The following is a 19,687-nucleotide window of genomic DNA, read 5'->3' on the forward strand; positions in this document are numbered from 1 at the left end:
TCCCTGACACCAGAGGAAGGCCCCAGAGGAAGGCCCCAGAGGGTCCAAAAGTCCTGAAGCTAGGTTGAATGAAGGCCTTGTAGACAGAAAGAAGGAAGTCTGGGAGAAGGATGAGTGGGGAGACAGATCCTGTCTTTGGTTTGGGTCTGTTCAAGCCCATAGTGATAATGGGACATCCAGGTGGAAATGTCTGGGGACATCAGGCAAAACTGAACAGTAGCAGCAAAAGGCATGGTCAGTACTTTTCTCTTTCGTCCTTGTCACCCAGTTCACCCTCATTACCACACAGGAGCCATGTCACATGCCTCCTTGTGTACCCAGCACCTGTCATAGTGCTAGACAGTGAGTATTTCTTGAACTAAAATTGAGACAGCAGTCTGGGTTGGATGACTTTCTGGGAAGCCTCACATTGATCCCTGTGAACTGGGGGGATCTGTGGCTATCTCAGGCCTGGGGAGGAGAGAGGAGTCCCATACAGTGTCTGCCTTCCTGTTTCCCAGCTGCTGCACCCCAGCCAAGCTGAGGCCCATTCTGTCTACTTCCTCAGCCTACTGCCTCTGCCCAGACCAGGGTCCTTGTGCTGGCAGGACCTCCAATCCCCAGGCCGCATCCCAATTTGGTGGCCTTAGAATACAGTGTAGCCTGTCTCCCCCTTCCCTGCATCATGGACTTCCTGTATCCATTTTCATTACAAGCAGCAGACCAAGAGTTTACAGTGTAAATATCACATATTAAAACATCTAACCTTTGCTGTACTCCATTAGACCACCTGCACCATGTGGCTGGGATTGTTGGCTCAAAACAAACAAACAAACAAACAAACAAAAAACCCACAGGGCTCCAGTGAGCCTTGAAGTATGCAGAACATCCTGAAAGCTGCTTCTTCTCATCAATTATTCATCCCCATTCAGGGAGCGATCAGTCCTAATGAATTGAATCTAATGCATTCCACCTCAGTGACTCACTGGGCCTGTTGTGATTGTGCTGTGCTGAGTGACAGTGTCTCCCCAGCCCAGGAAGGGTGTGTGTGTGTGTCTGCATGCATGTGTATGCACACACACATGCATATTATCCTAGAGGGCAAAGCCCATGCACCAGCACCGAGCACAAGCTTGGCATTCTTAAAGCAGGGATGTGTGTGTATGCAGTATACCAGCCCGTGTGCACACATTCCCTCCTCCCCACCTTCCATGCCTGAAAATTCAACCCTAACAGGATTTTCATCTTTGTCCTCTCCAGACCAAGAAGCAGCATTTGTATGAGGAGCTCTGAGGATCCTGTGGCCCTGCCACTCTGAAAGCTCAGGTTCCTATTCCCTCCTCTTTTCCCTACACCCTCTCTCCACCTCATTAGAATACATTTGTGCAAAGAGCCTATCAGAGCTGACTATGAACATACTGCCTGATTAGATGATGTGCTGTTCAAGAATCACTCAAGGAGGAGGGGGAAGGAGGTACTCTGGGTGTGAAAAGGGCTTCTGACTCTGAGGTAGAAATGGGCCCACAGGCAGCACTCTGGACCCCACTCCTACCGCCTGGCTGGGACATGCATCCCACCCAGAGGATTAGAGCAGAGACCCAGAGTGTAGGAAGGGCAAGGTGCAGATGGGGCAGGGCACTCAAAGCTGGAGACCAATTGGACAGGCCCCCACCACCCCTCTGTGGTATCAAGGGCTATGGGAAGGGTGGGGAAAAAACCCATGCTGCTCCATAAGCTGGAAATACAACTGCTGACTCCATTCCTTCTGGGACTGCGTGTCTTCTGATGAAATTTTTTAAACACTGAGCTAAGAGCAGGACACACCAAATTTGCATGCACATTAGATGTACACACATGTGCAGAAACCTCTGTGCATGAGTACAATGCATGTGCACTATGGTACACAGTATTGGTACATGCAACAAATATGCACACATTAACCTACCCACACTTGCTCATATACATACATTATACGTGCTGGCAGTTACATATACACAAATATTTCCTCTGTCAATATCCTTCTGCAAGGCAGCTGCAAATGATGCCATATGAAATATTGCCCAGGTGAGCCAGCTATGGCCCAGCAGCGTGGAAGGGACTGAGGGGAGAGAAGGCAAAGATGCTTCAAGGGTTTCCCAGGCTTTGGCATATAATACTGACTGGTTGGGGAGAGCCAGGCTGCAGAGAAGGCAAGTGCTTGTCTCTGGGCATCCTAAGAGATCCTTGGCAGGATGCTAAGAGGCCAGCACATGGATCCAACCTAGATTTGGTGTCTTTAGGGTCCCCTGTAGCTGAAAAATGACATAGCATAAAAGCATCTCTGAGCACACAGGCAGAATGTTTAATTAACTAAGGAGGCAGGGCTGCCGCTGGTGTTCCTTGTCCTTGGCTCAGTGAGGGAACATCTTCATCCCCACATGAGAGTCTCTTGGGGCCTCTGAAGCCAAAACAAAGGCATGAGATATTTTCCGCCCATGCTCAACAAGTCCAGGACCAGGAGAGAGTGCCAAGTCCCTGTGGAGCAAATGGAAAAGAGGACACACTCACATTCACACACACTTATTTCCAATGTCCATACTCCCCCCAAACTCCTTCTTCCCTCATTGCTCAAACCAGTCCCTGCCATGTGCTTGGAGCCTTTGAAGAAGCCCCCCCTGCCACCCTAGTAAATGGGTTTCTGTGAGCATAGGGCTTAAGCCAGCCACCTGACTGAATGCTTGTTCTTGGCAGAGGTGGAGGTTTGGAAGGAACCCCCCACAAATCCACGGGAAGGTAGCACATCAGGTTCCACAGGGGTAGATTACCCAATTGTACTGGGAGAGGGGACACCAAAGAAGCTGCTGCCAACAGCCCTATTCCTCAGCAGGAACATAGATAGGGACAAGCTTCCTCCTTATTGGACAGACAAGGCTTAAGATGATGATGGTGGTCATGATGAAGCAGCAGCAGCCATTTATTCATTCAGTGACATTTACTGTGCACCCACTTCAAGGTCCTGTGCTGTGAATACAGCAGTGCTCAAGACAGACAAAAATCCCTGCCCTTGAGGAACTCCCATTCTGGTGGGAAATGGATAGCACACAATATATGAAGATGCTATCCCCTGCCAAACAGGGAGTGGAAATGAGAGTGCCAAGGGGAGAAAGGAGTGGTCTGCAGTTTTAAATAGGTGGCCAGGGTAGGCCTTCTTACCTTGTCCCCTTCCTGAGAAGGGGGTTGTGTAACAAATACTGAAGTTATTATTCCTAAAATACTAGATTTGTTACAACTGGAAAGTCAGCCTCAGGGCTTTAGAGATTACTTCCTCCAGCTTCCCCACTTTGCAGATGAGGTAGCTGAGGCTCTGGAGTAGAGGCAGGGTGGGGTGAGGAGGCCACTTGCCCATGCTCGCCTGCAGAGACAGCAGAGACTGGAACCCAGATGTCCTGGTTCCCAGGCATGGCTCCTTCCCCATCTCCATGCTGCAGAGGCAAAGAAGCTTCCCTTCCCCCAGGGCCCATTTTCTGCTAAACAGGTGCAGTAAATAAAAAGGCTCAGCTCCAAAGAGAGATGAAAGACACCATTAAGGACTGGGCTGGTGGTCAGCAAGCCCTCCTCTGCAAAACACTCCCAAACAAGTAGCCCTAAATCTTTATGGTGGCCGGACACCCCATGGACCACTTCAATTGCTATATTCTCTTGGCCTCTTCACCATTCCAGCCCCTTATTCTGACTCTGCCTACTTCAAGGCAGACTGAGTTGCCCCTCACGAAGATGACTCAGAGCAGGGCTTCCCGAGAGAAGTCACTGGGTGACGTGGCACTCGTGCCCCTACATTCAAGCTGTGTGCTGGGGAAATGCTGACACTGAGGGTGGGAGGGGAGCCCCTGTGGGCTGCAGTCAGCACTGAAGGGGCCCCTGGTCATCACCACAATGGAGGTGGGCAGAGCCCCCAGCTGCTGAGGATGCTTTCCCAGGAGTGGACATGGACACATGCACATTCAACTAGCCCGAGCCCACCTCTGAGCACTAGGGAAGATGCTGTTGACTCACAGATCAGAAAGTAGCCCCACACCCAGACAGCTGCCAGTGTACCCATCTTAGAGCCCCACACCCTGCTTCTTAGTCTGCCCACTCAGCATTCCTCCTAATAGTCAGGGAGCCAGTAAAGACACCAGGATCCCTGTGCTTTCTTTTCCCTCCAGGCTTGTGCCCACAATTATAGGGTTATCAGAATGATATCCTACAGGTGAAGAATTCTGTGAGCAGCTCTGGTCCTTAGCATTCCAACCAAAGGATTCCTAAGGGAACCCATCACCCACAGCATCACACCTGCTCATTAACCCACAGAAGGGTTAAAGGGTAGAGGGAAGTCAGGAGCCTGCCTTGGACCTCTGAGTTGTCTGATCCTCTGCCTTCCACAGGTCAGTAGAGAGCTCTAAAGCCTAAAGAGCTCTGGCCTGCCTAAGTGAATGTCTAACATTCACTTAGATATTAACAACTCTCCTGCAGTGGTCTGTCAAACAGTTATCAATGTTACACTTGGAAACCAGAGGAAAATGACAGGCCTCTACCTCTTACTTAGCTCAGTCTTACCCCTCTCTCATATATCTATGAATCATATACTATCATATGAATCATGATATATATATATATATATATAATATGTATGTATTTTTTAACTCTCAGTCCAAATGCCACCTCCTCTATGAAGCTGCTGTCACCCAACTAGATGATACTTTGCTGTGAGTTCACTGTCTTTATATTCAGATGGTTCTTGTCCAATAACCACTGAGGGAAATACCTGCCCTTCCCTAGAAAATGATAAGCTCCTGGAGGTTTTGTCTATATTTTAAGCATGTTCCTACTTCCCCAAGTCTACACAGAGCATAATGCCTTCACAGAGCAGGCATTTCATAAATATTAGATGAATTAGTTAATGAATTAACCTGCTTTGGTAACTTGTTCCATTATCTAAATCCCTTCTCACTGAGAGACAGTTTTCCTCTTGTCTGAGCTAAATCTTCCTGCCTAATTTCTATCTATCACTCTCTGTTTGCTGTATCCTCAGTGGAAATGTTCACTTGACCATCCTTCCCAGGGCAAAGCCCTGCAGACTTGGCAGCTTTTGGGCAGAGCCTTCCAGCTCCTTACTTTGCCCACACACTTCTTTGGCAGCCCCTCCTCACTGCTATAACTCTCCCCTTGTCCTTAGGGTTCTTAAATCAAAGAAGCCAGCTGTGGGGCCTAGCACAGCAAGGGCCTAACACCTAGGAAGGACCAGGGGAGAAGCTCCCAGCTCCAAAATTCCTGCATAAATACAGCATCTTCAGGAGCAGCATAGAGCCCCCTCTCTTTTTCTGGATGGACCTCCATCCTGTGCTCTCATTACCCCTTGCTCACCTCACAGGTAAACACTTAAGATCAACCCAGGAAATGATCTATAGACCTATGTTCTTTCATTTACTATATTCACCTGACATTTATTGGACTCTTATAATTTGTCTGCTCAATAAGTCCTACTTACTGCCCTAAAGGAGCTCCCAGACTCCCAGGGAAGGTGGTCACGCAAAAGCTACCTGACTGCCATATGGTGTACACCATGATCAAGGTATGCACCAGGTGCTGCAGGGCTGTGCAGGAGGGGGCCAGGCCCCACAGGAGAGGTGTCATTGGAGCAGGGTCTGAAAGGATGAGGAAGGGTTTTCCAGGAGGCCTGCCAGGCTCTAGCTTTGGATCTTTGCTGGAAGAACTGGACTAAAACTGGTTCTTCTAGGCCTCAGGAAACAAAGTGGATAGCAGATCTGAATCTCTGCAATAATTCCACAAAAGTCTAAGGAAATCAGAGGCCTAGATTTTTCCTAGGAACCAAAAAAGGGTGGGGGTGGGGCAGACTAGCAGAGCCCAGCAGAGGAATGTCTGGGAAGTCTCAGCAATGGGCATTTGGTCATTACTAGAGTCAGGGTTTCAGAAAAACCTGTCTGGATATCCAGGACCCAGTAAACCACTCAGAATACTAGGGAGGCCCCAACCCAGACAGCAGAGGCAGCCAGACATCGGGATGGGGAGATCCAGAAAGTCACTAGTCTCAGAAAACCTGGATGGACTTAGGACCTGAACTTGGGTTCAGGTGGATCCGGAATGAGGTGGGTCAAAAGCCAGCCAATTGGGCTAGGAGCACATGTGGTAAGAAAGTAAAAGAACAGTTGCCCAGCTGTGTTCACCCAGGCACCCCCAGGCAGTGGCTGTGGCTTGGGACTGTGGGACACTGATAGAGCCCCTGGGGCTGGAGTGAAGGGTAAGGTAGGAGATGATGTTGGGTAGGTCAGCAAGGCCTCTGTTGAGGGATAAAGCTCTTGTCCTATCATGAAGACAACATCGCTCCTAAATTTCACTTCCTCTGGACCTAGAGCCCCTGGTCAAGACCTTTCTCAGGCATCCACAAGGCTGCCAGTGGTTTTACAGTGCACACCTGACCACTCCCCAGGGGCAACAGAGAGGATCGTAGGCTTTGCATAGGAAGCCACCCCTCCTTTTCCCCTCAGGGCTTGTCCCCACTGTGGCCACACTGGTTGGGCCTAGTGTAGAGAGTCACAGGATTCTCAGGAAAGGTGGAGCTGGCCCCTGGGAGAAGGCCAGAGGACTGTGGACAGCCTTGTAATTTAATTATTTGACTGCAGAAAGGAGATGTCATCTACTGTGTGTTCATCCCTGTTAAGCTAATTGTCTCCTCTATCTTCTCCCGCACTTGCTGGGGAAGTTGTTTCGGCCTAATTGATTTATCATAAAGATAATGGCTGACACTCTAGCCAGAGCTGAAAAAGGAGAATCCCTCCCACAGCAGCGCAGGCTCCAGACAGGCCCCCCAGGGGCCGAGATGTAGGCAGTAGGGGGAGGGGAGAATAAGCCTAGACTCTGGGGGGAGGAAAACTATGTGGAAGATGCTTAGTCAGATGAGTCTAACCAACCTATTGTCTTACAAACACCAGGGTCACCCCTCTGCTCTTTCCTGCCATCCAGGGAAAGCTCACTTATGAAACAAAAGGATCTCTGCTCTGGGCATGCTTGAGATACTCTCAGAGAGGCAAGCAGGCAGCATATAGGAGAGAGCTTGGACTTGGAGAACAGACAGATGACAATCACTTCTTATGAGTAGGGTGACCTAGGGCAAATTACTTCTCTGCTCTGAACCTCAGTTTTCGCATCTATAAAGTGGAGACAGTTAAGCTCACAGCACATTATTGGTGGGAAGATCCAGTGAGATGGTTAGGAGATACAGCAATGGACGCATATAGTGCTGGAAGCTTCCACTCACCTGTCCTAATACTGAGGACAATGGAAAGGGCTGGGGGTGGGCAGTGGGACCTCTGTGGGAACAGGAGGAGACAAGAGCACAGCACCCTGGTTTCAGACCAGCAGCTATGGGGTATGTATGGGGCAGAGTCTCAGCACTGTCCTTCCTTTCCTATCATCTGGGGCACATCATCCCTATCAACCCAGGTTCCCAAAGAGCTGTGAACTGCATCTCTGGATGCAGACAGTTGGCACAGGGGTGCTGAGGAATGACAGGGAAATTAGGGTGAAAGCTAAGCAGTCAGATAAGAGTCAAGAAGCACCTTCAGTACCACCATTCAAGTTCCAGGACAAGTCTGAAGGTCGGGATTAATGCAGGCCAACCAAGGCCTTGAACAAAGACAGCAGGTCCAGGGCTGGGGAGATGCGGGCAAAAGAGGGATAGGAGTCGGGGTACAATGGTAGGGCACCCCAAGAGATTCTACGTATAGAAGAAAACAAGGCATCTGTGCCCCAGAGGAACTCTGCTCACAGCCCATGATGGGGTCAGGAGGAGCCAAAGGGTGAGGCAGGTGAGACAGTACTGCTGGCCAGGCTGGGGAAAATAGGGGGCCTGACAGAAGCACTCCCCTTGCCTTCCCAGTGCCCCCTCTGATCCAGCCCTTTGAGTTCCCACCTGCCTCCATTGGCCAGCTGCTCTACATCCCCTGTGTGGTATCCTCGGGAGACATGCCCATTCGCATCACCTGGAGAAAGGATGGACAGGTGATCATCTCAGGCTCTGGCGTGACCATCGAGAGCAAGGAGTTCATGAGCTCCCTGCAGATCTCCAGCGTCTCCCTCAAGCACAATGGCAACTACACATGCATCGCCAGCAACGCAGCAGCCACTGTAAGCCGAGAGCGCCAGCTCATCGTACGTGGTGAGTGGAGGCAAGCGAGTAGTGGGACAGAGAGAGTCCAGCTCTGAATACTGCTAAAAGTCTCTAGGTTTCAGGTTTGAATCACAGGCTTATGGCAGGTTGGCTCTGTTAGGTGCCTTAAAGATCAAGAGGTTCAAAACTGCTCACTTTCCAGGCCAGGAAACTAAGACCTAGTGAGGGGGAGACACTCACTCATTTAGTCACTGGCACAACAGAATTGGAACTCAGAACTCTGAACTCCCAATCCAGCCACTCAGAAAGAGCTCCCAGCATCTCTGGTTTGGGAGCTTCCAGGCCCCGGCTTTAGAAGGGTCCAGGAGAAACTGACATTGAATGGAAAGTTCTCGGAGCCCAGAAGACCTATCAGAGACTGACATGCTCTATTTCTCCCACCTCCCCTCTGTCTGCAGTGCCCCCTCGATTTGTGGTGCAGCCCAACAACCAGGATGGCATCTATGGCAAAGCTGGAGTGCTCAACTGCTCAGTGGATGGCTATCCCCCACCCAAGGTCATGTGGAAGCATGCCAAGGGTAAGACCCTGGTCACCCAGCAGCTCCGAGTAGCCAGGGATAGGGAAGGAATGATGCTGATGAGACTCGGGCCAGGGTCTCTACACAGAACCCCTAGCCCTGGGTGGGAACCCTTGGTTCTGAGCTTCAGGGGGACCCTAGGCTATACGTGATCTGGAGGTCATCCTAGGGCTCCCCTGTGGTCTGTGGACTAGGACAGCTCTCACGCTGACTCCAAATTCTCTTTGTCCCCACAGACTGACCTCTCCCCTTCCCCTCCAGCCCTAGAACTTGGTGTACTCCATTTCCCCCACTCCCACTCTCTACTCTGGGGTCCCCAAGCTTCATCAGCCCCTGCTTCTCACCAGGTATGAGTTTGGTCCTTCTTGGAGCCCAATTTCTTATCTAGACCATGTCCAGGGCTCACACTGGAAGAACGTAGGGGGTGCCCAAGGCCCCGCTTGGAGGATGGCTGGCCTTCTGCCCAGGCCTCACTGCCTAAGACCAGAAAACTGCCATTTGAAGGCTTGTCCCTTCACCCATTGCCAAGTGGCCTGAAGACAACTCTCTCTTCCTGCCTGAGGAAATTGCCCCAAAGAAGCTCAGTGCCAAGGTGGTCATTCCAACTCCATCTCCTTACTCAGAGCTGGGGCAGGACCGGCACTCTGTGAGGCTCTTTCCTGTTGCCCAGGAAATAGGAGCTGTGTAGGAAGGGTACAAAATAGCCCTAGCTCTGCAAGAGGAAAGTATTGGGGCCATTTGCTGGGACACTGCAGCTCACCCAGCTCACTCTGTAGCCCAGATAGCAGCCTTTCTCACCTCTGTCTTCTTCCAGGGAGTGGGAACCCCCAGCAGTACCACCCAGTGCCCCTCACTGGCCGAATCCAGCTCCTGCCCAACAGCTCACTGCTGATCCGCCACGTCCTGGAAGAGGACATCGGCTACTACCTCTGCCAGGCCAGCAATGGTGTGGGCACCGACATCAGCAAGTCCATGTTCCTCACTGTCAAGAGTGAGTCCTGCCCCTGTGGCCTTCCCACACCCCCAGATCACAATCCAGGGCCCAGCTCTGCACTCACCCTGCCTCCCCCTTGATTTCCATCATTCGACTTGTAGGAATGATGGAAATCAAGGGGGAGGCAGGAAGCATTCCTAGTCACAGGCGGGCTTGGGACCCTCAGATGGGGGATTCAAAAGCACAGTCATCTAAAGTAATGACCTCACCTTGAATGGTCCTAGCTCAGCCCACTCTAGCCATGATAAGCTCATGATTTGCTCATAGGACCACATGCCTTCTTATTTACTCAGATTTGTATGTTGACAATTCTATCTGAAGAGTCATATCAAAAAATTTATTTCTGTTACTTAATGTATACTTGCTTGTGTATAACCTGTTTGTTGTGACTTAGGAAAGAGGATATCATATACAGCCAGGAGTGTCCAACCTGCAGCTTACGGGCCACATGTAGCTCAGGATGGCTGTGAATGCAGCCCAACACAAGATCGTAAATTTACTTAAAACATTAAGAGATTTTTTTGTGTGTGATTATGTGTCACAATGTTTTTAATGTGTGGACCAAGACAACTCTTCTTCTTCCAGTGTGGCCCAAAGACGCCAAAAGATTGGACACCCCTGCATAGGAGAAAACCTGGGTTCCAGTTTCAGATCTACCTGAGGGGCTATGTGACTTTATGCAAACCCCTGTATCTCTCTAGGTTCTAGTTTCTTCACTTGTGCTAACAGTTCATTCCTAGGCCATCCACCCCACAACACTGGTGTGAATAACACGGGGCAATGGTTGTAGAAAGAGGAAAATGCATCAGAAAAGCCAAAAGAGCAATAAAACTCATTGGTGCTATATCAGTGGCTTCTAAGTCCTCAGGCATAGAGCTGATCTTGAAGCCCAGACCATTCTACCCCTGAATTATGCTGTCGCAGACACACATTTTTACTGTGTGAATCTATCCCATTACAGTCTTGGGGGTCTTTATAATGGGACCCCAGGAACCACGTCATAAGGACAGTGTCCATCTGGCCCTATGTCAAGAAATGTACCACAGGGCATAGAGGACAGTGGTAAGAGCCTAAGTTTTAGAGTTTGACCAACCCCAGTATGAATTTGGATTCCATGTGATCATTACTGTGGCCTTGATGAGTATATTTGGCCTCTCTATACTTCTTCTTCCTGATATCCAAAAGGAGGGTCATAAGAGTGCCTTATCTGTTATGTTTGTGTCAAGAATGAGTCAGATAACATGGGTAAGGCAACCATTATAGTAACTGACACCCAGTAGGCCAGCAAAGATTTAGCCCCAGTTCTGTTATTCTTAATGATAGTCCCTCCAGGGTACATGTAGGAAAGGCTGCTGAGAGCAGTGCCTGGGGTTGGGCTGCTCAGCATCTCCTTTCTCCTTCCTTGAACAATCATAACTTCTTTATCACTTGCCAAACCCTGTGTTCAGCTCAGCAGCAGACAAGGAAGCCCTGGCAATCTGCGATCAATGCTCAAGGAGCTTGGAGCTGGAATCCCTGCCCTGGGGAGCTACTTCCCTCACACTATCAAAAAGCACTTTGTCCTTAATAAAACCAGGCAATCTATCTACATCCCTCAGGCAGGGAGAGCTTTGCTAATTCTGCCTGTGTGAGGCAAGAGGAATAGTAGACACTTCTGGAACCATCCTTGGTAGTTGATCCTTATATTTCCACTGTCAGCAGGAGAGATGAGCCCAAATGCTCAGACTTTTTGGGTGGAGGGCCTCACTATTTTCTCCAAGTTAGGGGATTCCACTCAGCAAGTGTGGCATGGCTTTGTGGTACATGGTTTCTCGGTGGAAATGGGGAGACATGGGTGTCAGGCAGCACCATGATCTGGAGATAGGCTGTGTGTGAGGAGATCCAGTTCACATTAAGGTATTCCTGATGTCAAGGGAACTCTCTGGGCCTGAACTTTCCCATTCTGTCCTCACTTTCCAACCCAGGCAGAAGCTATGAAACACTCTGAGGTATTCAGGGAGAGCACATTTTGTGAACACAGGGCAGCCTGTGAACATGTGCAATTACATGTGCACACATGGACACACAAACTCACAGTGGCATTAACCTCTGGCACTCCTTCTCAAGGGAATTTCATACCACTCTAATTATCACTTATGGGTAGAATCTGCATCTTGTTCCTTCTTTTCCTTCCCCTTGTCCTAATTTCAGCTGTGTTGTCATTTTCCTTTGATTTCTTCCACAATAATGCACATGCATACTCTTTTCCTGCATCTGCTCCTTCTCACAAACACCTCCAGGTCCTATTTCCCACTCCCCTTGCCTCCCCTCTACACTGTCCACTCAATGTCTCTTCACACTTCCTCACCTAGCCTCCTTGCACTGCCAGCCTCGTCCCCTGACCGCCCCTCACAGAGCCCCCTGTGCTCCCTCACACACTCTCAGCACATTCGGGGGCTCCAAACCCTCACACACATGTGCTCCTTCAGATGGCCCTTTCCTTACATCCTTTCTCTGTCACAAACACCCCTTCCCTTCAGCCCCCCCCCCACTTCCCTGTGACTTGCTCAGGCATGCTGTAGGCCTCTGGGCTACCCCACTTCCACCAGGAGCAGAGGAGGCAGGGCCAGGGCTTTGAGGCCTGAGGACAGTTGATGTGGATGGCTGAACATGGCCAGGGCTTCTGACTGGGATTGGAAGGCCTGACTGCCTTTCTGTAGCAGCCTGAACAATGCTACTAACCACTGGGAGGTGCTCGTGTGACAATGTGACAAGGTGGATGGGGTGGGGCAGGAGTGTTCCTGATCTCTGTGAACTCCCATTCTGCTTTCTGCTGCTTTGACACAAGCATTCTGCTCCAGGGAATTCACCTCAGCTCCTCCCCTTGCACATCCTCCCCCTTCCTGCTGTGCACTCTTCTTTCTTTCCTCCTCCCTCAGTTTTTCCTGGTTTCCTGAACTCTGACTTTGATTAAAAGAGCACATATAAGGACATAGGGAAGGACCTTTAGGACCCAGGCATCTGAGTCACCAATGGGATTGCCAAGGGAAAGCTACTCCTAGCCATACCTAGTCCATCGCATCTTGGACCCCTGTGGAGTCCAACACCCCACACCACCACTTGCAGAGGTGGCCACCAAAGGACCTGCCATCTGCAAAGCCAGTTTCAAGGCTTGCCTCAGTGCTTCTACCACACTGGGGAAAATGCTGACCCAATACAGCTCCTCCTTGTCAGACTGCATACTTTTGTGAACTCTCAGAAGGCAAACTGAGCTGGTCCCCACTTTGGCCAAATAGGAATAAGAAAGTAAATACTATATCAAAGAGACATACATTGTAAAAAGCATCTAAGTGTCAGATTAGACATTTGTGGTTGGCCTCTGTTGGGACATGTCCATAGATTGACCCTCCCCCCACCACCACAGTTTCCCATGATAACTAACAAGTTCTCACTGAACACTCACTAAATAGGTCTATAAAATTCCATGACTAAGAGCATGGACTTTACAACCAGAAGGACCTGGGTTCAAATCCAAGCTCTTCCACTTAATAGCTATGGGATCTTGGACAATAATCTCTGTAAGCCCCAATTTTCTTCTACGTAGGTTTTTAATTCATTGGTAAAGTTTAAGTGAGGTATGCATTTATAGCAGTTAACACAGCACTTGGAACAAAATATTCAATAATCAGCAATCACTAGGGTTAGATGCTGCAAATTTAGTGATGAGTAAAATGAAGTTGCTATTCTCAGGGAATTTAGAATCTTGAAGAGGAGATAGACATATACCCAAAACAAGTTGAATATACAAAATAGCAAGTGCCTTTAAAAGCTATAAACAGGGTGATACAAAGAAAGCCAGAGATGGAGCAACCAGTTTTAGCTTTGGAGCCAATAAAAGAATGTCAAGAAAAGTTCCACAAATATAATAGTTGCTAAGTAGTACTTGAAGGATGAGGAGGATTCTAACAAGAACCAGTGAGGGCAAAGTTCATTCCATCCCATGATGAGGAGGAAGCATGACAAAGGCATGGAGTTAGAAGAGGCCACGAATGTCATCCAGTGAGGTGGTGTCAAAAGGAGAGTGAAGGGAAGGTGGACAGGGAGAATAAATGTGAGGTTCTTATGAGCTTTAGAAGCTAAATGTTGTCTTTCCATGGAACATTGATTCTTGATATATGGTACCAAACCTGAGTTCCAGGAGCCCCAGGGTCTGATGGGAGTTGGGATTCTAGAACTAGTTCTTGGACAATTGCCATGTAGAACCTTTGATCAGGACCTCAGATTGCTAAGACAGTGTTAGAGTGGGAAAGCAGTTTTCCAAAGTCACTGGACATCATTGCTGGAAACCAACCAAGCTGCATTGGACCCCACTTCTTTCTGACCCCAGCCTGTTGGTGTTGGCTAAGCCCATGAGTGCCTGAGCATTTAGCCCAGTCTTGCCACCATCACAAGTACAGCACTTGATAGTTTATAAAGCTCTTCCCATACCTTGCCTATGAGGATGGCAGGCTGGGTCAAGATCATTGGGTGATAGAGTCCTGGGTGAAATTGGAGTTTATGTCTGTGGACTCATGGTTTGGTTGAAAAAGCACATAACAAGAGACAGAAGAGGGGACGCTCATTCCAGCTCAGTGACGTGCTACACAGTGATGTCCATCCCTTCTTTTCTCTGGGCCTCAATTTCCTCATCTATACAATAAGAGGACTAGATTGGAACCTAGTCCCTAGTTGATCCCAAGGTCCCTTTCAGGGCAACAGACTGCTTCCTACGACTTGGTTGAAAATAATTGTAATTAACAAGAAAACACCACATCTACAGGACTACTTTTATCTTCCTTTATAAAATGTATTAAAAAAAAAAAAAACAGATAATGACCAAAAGGAGGAGGAGGGCATTCCTCCTCCAGTTGACACACAGGGGAAAAAAAATAAAACATCTTCAAAGAGAATGCTTCACGGCAGGCAGGCATGAAGCCAGGCTGCTTAGTCTGGGGTAGGAGGGGCTGGCTATGCTTTGATGCTGCCCCTGTATGGCAGTACCTCTCTAGACAGGAGTCCCCCTTGTGTAGCACATTACCTGACTAGACAGGTGCTGTTACATCCCCCAAACTCCCCTCTGCTTGGTGAAAACTCCAGTAATGGGGCCAAGGCAAAGCCTGTGGCCAATTGAAGCCATAAGGGCTCTTCGTTTGGTCTGAGCTTTGATTTGTTTGTTTAACAAAATGTCAGGCCAGTTAAAGCCAGATCCAAGAGCCCTCTGCAAGCACACACCCAGCTGCAGAGTCACAGGAAGGCAAGAGGGAGGAGAACAGAGTCCAGTGAGGACAGGGGGATCAACTAGGGAGGACTAGAGGGAGCCTGCCCAAGCAGAAGGTAACCCCTGGGTAGACCAGATCACTTGCCAGCAGTTGTCCTTAGTGCAGAAGCCAGGAAAGGCAACTGGGTATCTTCTGACCTGAGGTGGTCCCAGTTTCAAGTTTGCCCAAAGAAAACTCCTCCTTATCAGTCAGAAGCAGCACGTCCCTTAGATCTAGTGACTGGGACTTCTGCTCTAGCCTCTTCCGCCCTCCTCAGCCCCCACCTTTCCCACACATCAAGGAGTCTACGGCCAAAGAAAATGGCTGCCCAGAGCCCACAACTCCCTTTCTAGACCATGCTCTGGAATTCCTGCCCTAATTCCCTGAGCCAACTTCTAGGACCTTCCAAGGCCCCTTCCCCCGTCTGTCTTCCCAAGGGTGGACCCTGAGGGGTGACTTGGCAGGGTATACAGATGGAGACTGGACTTGTGGATCCAGATGTCTACACATGTATTCATAAGGGCCTTTTCAACATACAGATGAAACTGAGGCCTAGCAGCTAGCAGCTAGGCTCAAAGTCTTCTGGTGTGTTCCCTGGTGGTGGGCCCTGTCTCCTCAGCAGACTGAAGCTCCTTGCAGGCTGGGCCAGTCTACTCTTTCCTTTGTGGAAATTCCAGGCTTTGGCACCTGCTCAGCACAGGTCTCTGCGCACTTTGTCCTGCCTTGCTGAGGACAGACAGGCTGACTGACCTCCAGTTTGCAGGTTTAGTCTAATCACATATGAGGTCACAGGTTACCCCCTTGGCACACACCTCTGCCTTTATGAGTCCCCTTGACTGGGAGAGGGCTGGGTGGGACAGTCCACCTGCTGGATCTACACAGAGTGGGTAGAGGAGACAGGAAAGCAGAGTGGCAGGCTGCAGAGCAGGGCTGGGGCCTGGGCTCTGGGTCATCCTGTACTGGGGCTGACACTGGCCCTGCCACAGCTGTGGAATTTGGGGCAAGTTACATGCTGTCTCTACTTGAGTGATGGTTATTGATTGGCCCCACCTCTCCAGCCTCAGGGGGGGCTGAAAAAGCCCCACCCTGGCCTGCACCAAACTGGGGGTCCCCTCTACAAGCCTGGAGCCTGCTTCTACCAGCCTCTGGTGAAGAAGGGAGGGGAGGGGAAGAGGTAATGAGCCATTACCATGATTTCCATGGAAGTGGTTATCCAGCTGCCTCTTTGTTGTTTTTTTTTTTTTTATTTTCAGACTGCATAGAGTAGGGAGCAGCACTTGTTCTCCTGCTTCATCAAACAGAAATGAGCAGAGAGCCTGGACACATGCTGTCAGCAAGCCAGGCTCTGTCCCACAGCCCCCACTGAACCATCACCACAAGGTCTATAGCCATGGGCCAGTCCAGGCTCATCCCACCCCACGCAGGACCCAAGGAGACAGAAAGGTCCCAACAAAAAGATAGATGACAGTCCTGATTTCTCATCCCAGTGGCCACACTACATCCTGGGTAAACTGGGGTCAGTCACTCCCTCTCCCCAAGACTCAGTTTGCTCCTCTGTTCTGAGAAGTCACAGCCCTTCTCTCCTTTTCTTTTAGCCCCAGAGGCATTCACAGAGCTCAGCAAGTAGGTCTCATCCTGCTGTGCCAATGGAGACTTGGCAGGGAATGTGTTAGCAGACCCAGCACCCACCCATCAGAAGCTAGAGCCCTTGGTGTTTCAGGGTTTTCTAGAAAAAGACAAGTCTGAACCAAAGAAATGTGGGCTATGCTACTGATCTAAAAAGGCCAATGGTATCCATGTAACCTCCATTCCCAATTTAAAAGTGGCTGTCCTGAGGGTCTCACCTGGGCCCTTATCTTCTTAGAGGCCTTAAGCCCATCACCACCACTTCACCCTCACCCCTGCCATCAGTCTCTATGACCATGAGCACTGGTGACCATGGAGGAGCTTCCAGATGGATCTGGACTCTAAGGTGTCATTCAAGGCTTTTCCTGTATTCAGCTCCAGCTGATCCAATGAATAACAAAATTATATACATCCATATATGCCAACCAAGGAAAAGCTGCCAGTGAACATTTCAAGTAACAAGGACTCAGGGTTATCACTGGGTCCCTCAGCTTACTATACAAGAAAATACAGGTAGGTGGCTCTGACCAGCATGGGTCAGTTGGTTGAGCATCATTCACAAAGCCAAAGGTCTCTGGTTCGATTCCTAGTCAGGGCACATGCCTTGTGGGCCAGGTCCCCAGTTTGGGGTGTGTGAAAGGCAACTGATTGATGTTTCTCTTACACACTGATGTTTCTCTCCCTCTCTTTCTCCCTCCCTTCCCCTCTCTCCAAAATAAATAAATAAAATCTTTTTTTAAAAAAAGAAAGAAAGAAAATACAGGCAGGCAAACAGTTAAAGCGGTGTCTCCAGATTCTGCCCTAAGTGGGGAGCCCAAAACTGTTTCTCCACCTATGATTGAAGCCCTTATAAATGGTAAGGGCAGAATGAATCATTGGATCAGTCAAGCAATATACATGTACATCCTGAGTAGCCTAGTGTGTCCAGCATAGTGTCAAGGTCTTAGAGAAATAAAGGCAATATTAAGTCACCATTCCTTTCCTCAAGGGACTTTTAGACTAGTTAGGAAGCTATAACCAACCTTCAGGAAATAAGGCAAGATCATGTGCTAAAAGGTCTGGCACTACATGTGCAGTGTTGGGTTAGAGAAGGAAAAATCCCATGTAGATGGGCACAGGCAGACAGAGCTTTCTAGAGGAGTGGAACTTGGGTTGACTTTTAAAGAACAGATAGCGTTTGGATAGGCAAAGGGAAGAAAGGAAGGCATGCAGGTAAAAGGAACAGCATGAGCAAAGGCACTGGGATAGGAAGCCTGTGTGGGAGGCAGTGAGAACATCTGATGGGAGGGTGTCAGCCAGGGGTCAGGAGGTATTGTTGGATGTAAAAAGTGATACCAAAGTCTGGATATGATACTAGGATCTTGAGCAAGTAATAAAGAAAAAGGGGGAGTCTAAGAGTTATTGTGAAGGAACAGTACCAGCCCAGATGATGGATGGAACAAAAGGAGCAGGGAGAATCAAGGGCTCGAGGCTAAGAGATAACTATGATGGTGTCCTCAATAGAAATGGGTATGTGGGAGTGGAGAGATGGCATGTTTGCTTTGGCCATGTCAAGGGGGGTGTGATGGGGGTGCTCTAGGGCAGCTGACACTGCTTAACATTCGGCCAGGACTTCTACCTAGAGCAGTGTACCAGACCAGAGGACCCTATGGCTCCCACTCACATTTCATTGTGTGGTTGCAGGTGTCCTGTCCTAAGCCAGAAATAATCAAACTGGTGGGTGAAATGTAGACTTCCTCAGAAGCCCAAGACCCACACCATCCCCACTCAGTCTCAGGGTGCCCACCCAGGATACCAGGCTTCCCTCTGGGCCCCTTAGGTCTCCAGAGATGTGAGACCTGGAAAAATTAAAATTCAGAAGAAAATTCTTGCCTACCCATGATGCTCATGTCCAGGCCTGCCATTGTTCATTTGTTATTCAGTGGTTACTGAGTACCCACAGAGTACCTATCCCTGGGCCAGGCGCTGGGGTAGAAGTTGTTGTGGGGGTAGCCCTTGCATGCTCCTGTACCTGCTTGCCTACTGCCAGCCTATCCACGGGGCTGGGAAGGTAAGGGGGTGAGCTCCCCACTGAACAGGGTAAGCAAAGTTCATATGACCTCCCACCTTAGGTAGACCCTCCAGTTCCATGGAGGAGAGGCTGTGGTCTGTCCTTCTGGGCACTCTGCTCAGAGAACCTCTGTCATCCACTGGAACTTTGTATTAGTTCCCTATGGTGGCTTATAAGAACAGACAGTCATTCTCTCACAGTTCTAGGAGGCCAGAAATCTGAAATCAAGGTTCAGCAAGGCCATGCTCTCCCAGCAGGCCCTGGGGCAGCATGATTCCTTGCCTCCTCTGGTGACTGCCAGCAGTTCTCAGCGTGCCTTGGACTGTGGGTCTATCACTGCAGTCTGTCTCCACCTCACGTGGCATTCTCCCTGTGTGTCCTCACACCATCTTCCCTTCGTGTGCATCTCTTCTCCTCCTCTTATAAGAACACCAATCACATTGGATCAAGGACCCATCCTACTCTCCAGTAAGACATCTTTAATCACATCTGCAAAGACTCTATTTCCAAAAAAGGTCACAGGTACCAGGTGTTAGGAATTAACATATCTTCTGGGGAGATACAATTCAACCTATAACAATCCCTATGCTCAGTGATTTATTATCCATAATTTCATGCTTTCCAGAATTCTGGAAGCTGAAATGCTCTCCTTTCCAACATCCTACAATGCCCATGGCTGAATCCAACCAGTCTCCTAACCAAAAACCCCATTTTGGTCAAGAGTCGACAAACCCAGCCTCTTCTGTACAATGAACTCTAGGGAAGGAGTCAGCAAACTGGGCTGAGGGCTGAATCTGGCCAGCTGGCTGCATGGCTGGAACCCAGCCATGTCCATTCTTCAGCTGCTCTCCAGCAACAGAGCTGAATCTTTGCAGTGGAGACCGATGGCCTGCAAAGCCTCAGATCTTCATCTGCGAGCCCTTGGCAGGCAAGGCTCACCAATCCCAGTCCTAGCACAGTGTCCCAGAAGTAACTTCCTAGTAATTAAAGAAAGGTGGCTATGTCTTATTTTTGTTTCTGAAAGGATTCTGGTATTCA

General features: G+C 49.4%; 1 protein-coding gene across 3 annotated transcripts in view; it reads left to right on the plus strand.

Annotated features, from left to right (window-relative positions):
- DSCAML1 (DS cell adhesion molecule like 1) overlaps positions 1 to 19,687 on the plus strand; it is a 347,436-nt gene that overhangs the window by 265,744 nt on the left and 62,005 nt on the right. For all 3 annotated transcript variants that reach the window (XR_004903802.1, XM_028516804.2, XM_036028516.1), the window contains 3 exons: positions 7,895 to 8,173; positions 8,584 to 8,703; positions 9,518 to 9,694. Coding sequence is in view for 2 of the 3 variants with exons in the window: in XM_028516804.2 (XP_028372605.1) it covers positions 7,895 to 8,173; positions 8,584 to 8,703; positions 9,518 to 9,694 (576 nt within the window). In the remaining variant the exon portion in view is untranslated. The remainder of the gene's footprint in view (positions 1 to 7,894; positions 8,174 to 8,583; positions 8,704 to 9,517; positions 9,695 to 19,687) is intronic.

This window comes from Phyllostomus discolor, chromosome 6, assembly GCF_004126475.2.
Source record: "Phyllostomus discolor isolate MPI-MPIP mPhyDis1 chromosome 6, mPhyDis1.pri.v3, whole genome shotgun sequence".
NCBI lineage: Eukaryota > Metazoa > Chordata > Mammalia > Chiroptera > Phyllostomidae > Phyllostomus > Phyllostomus discolor.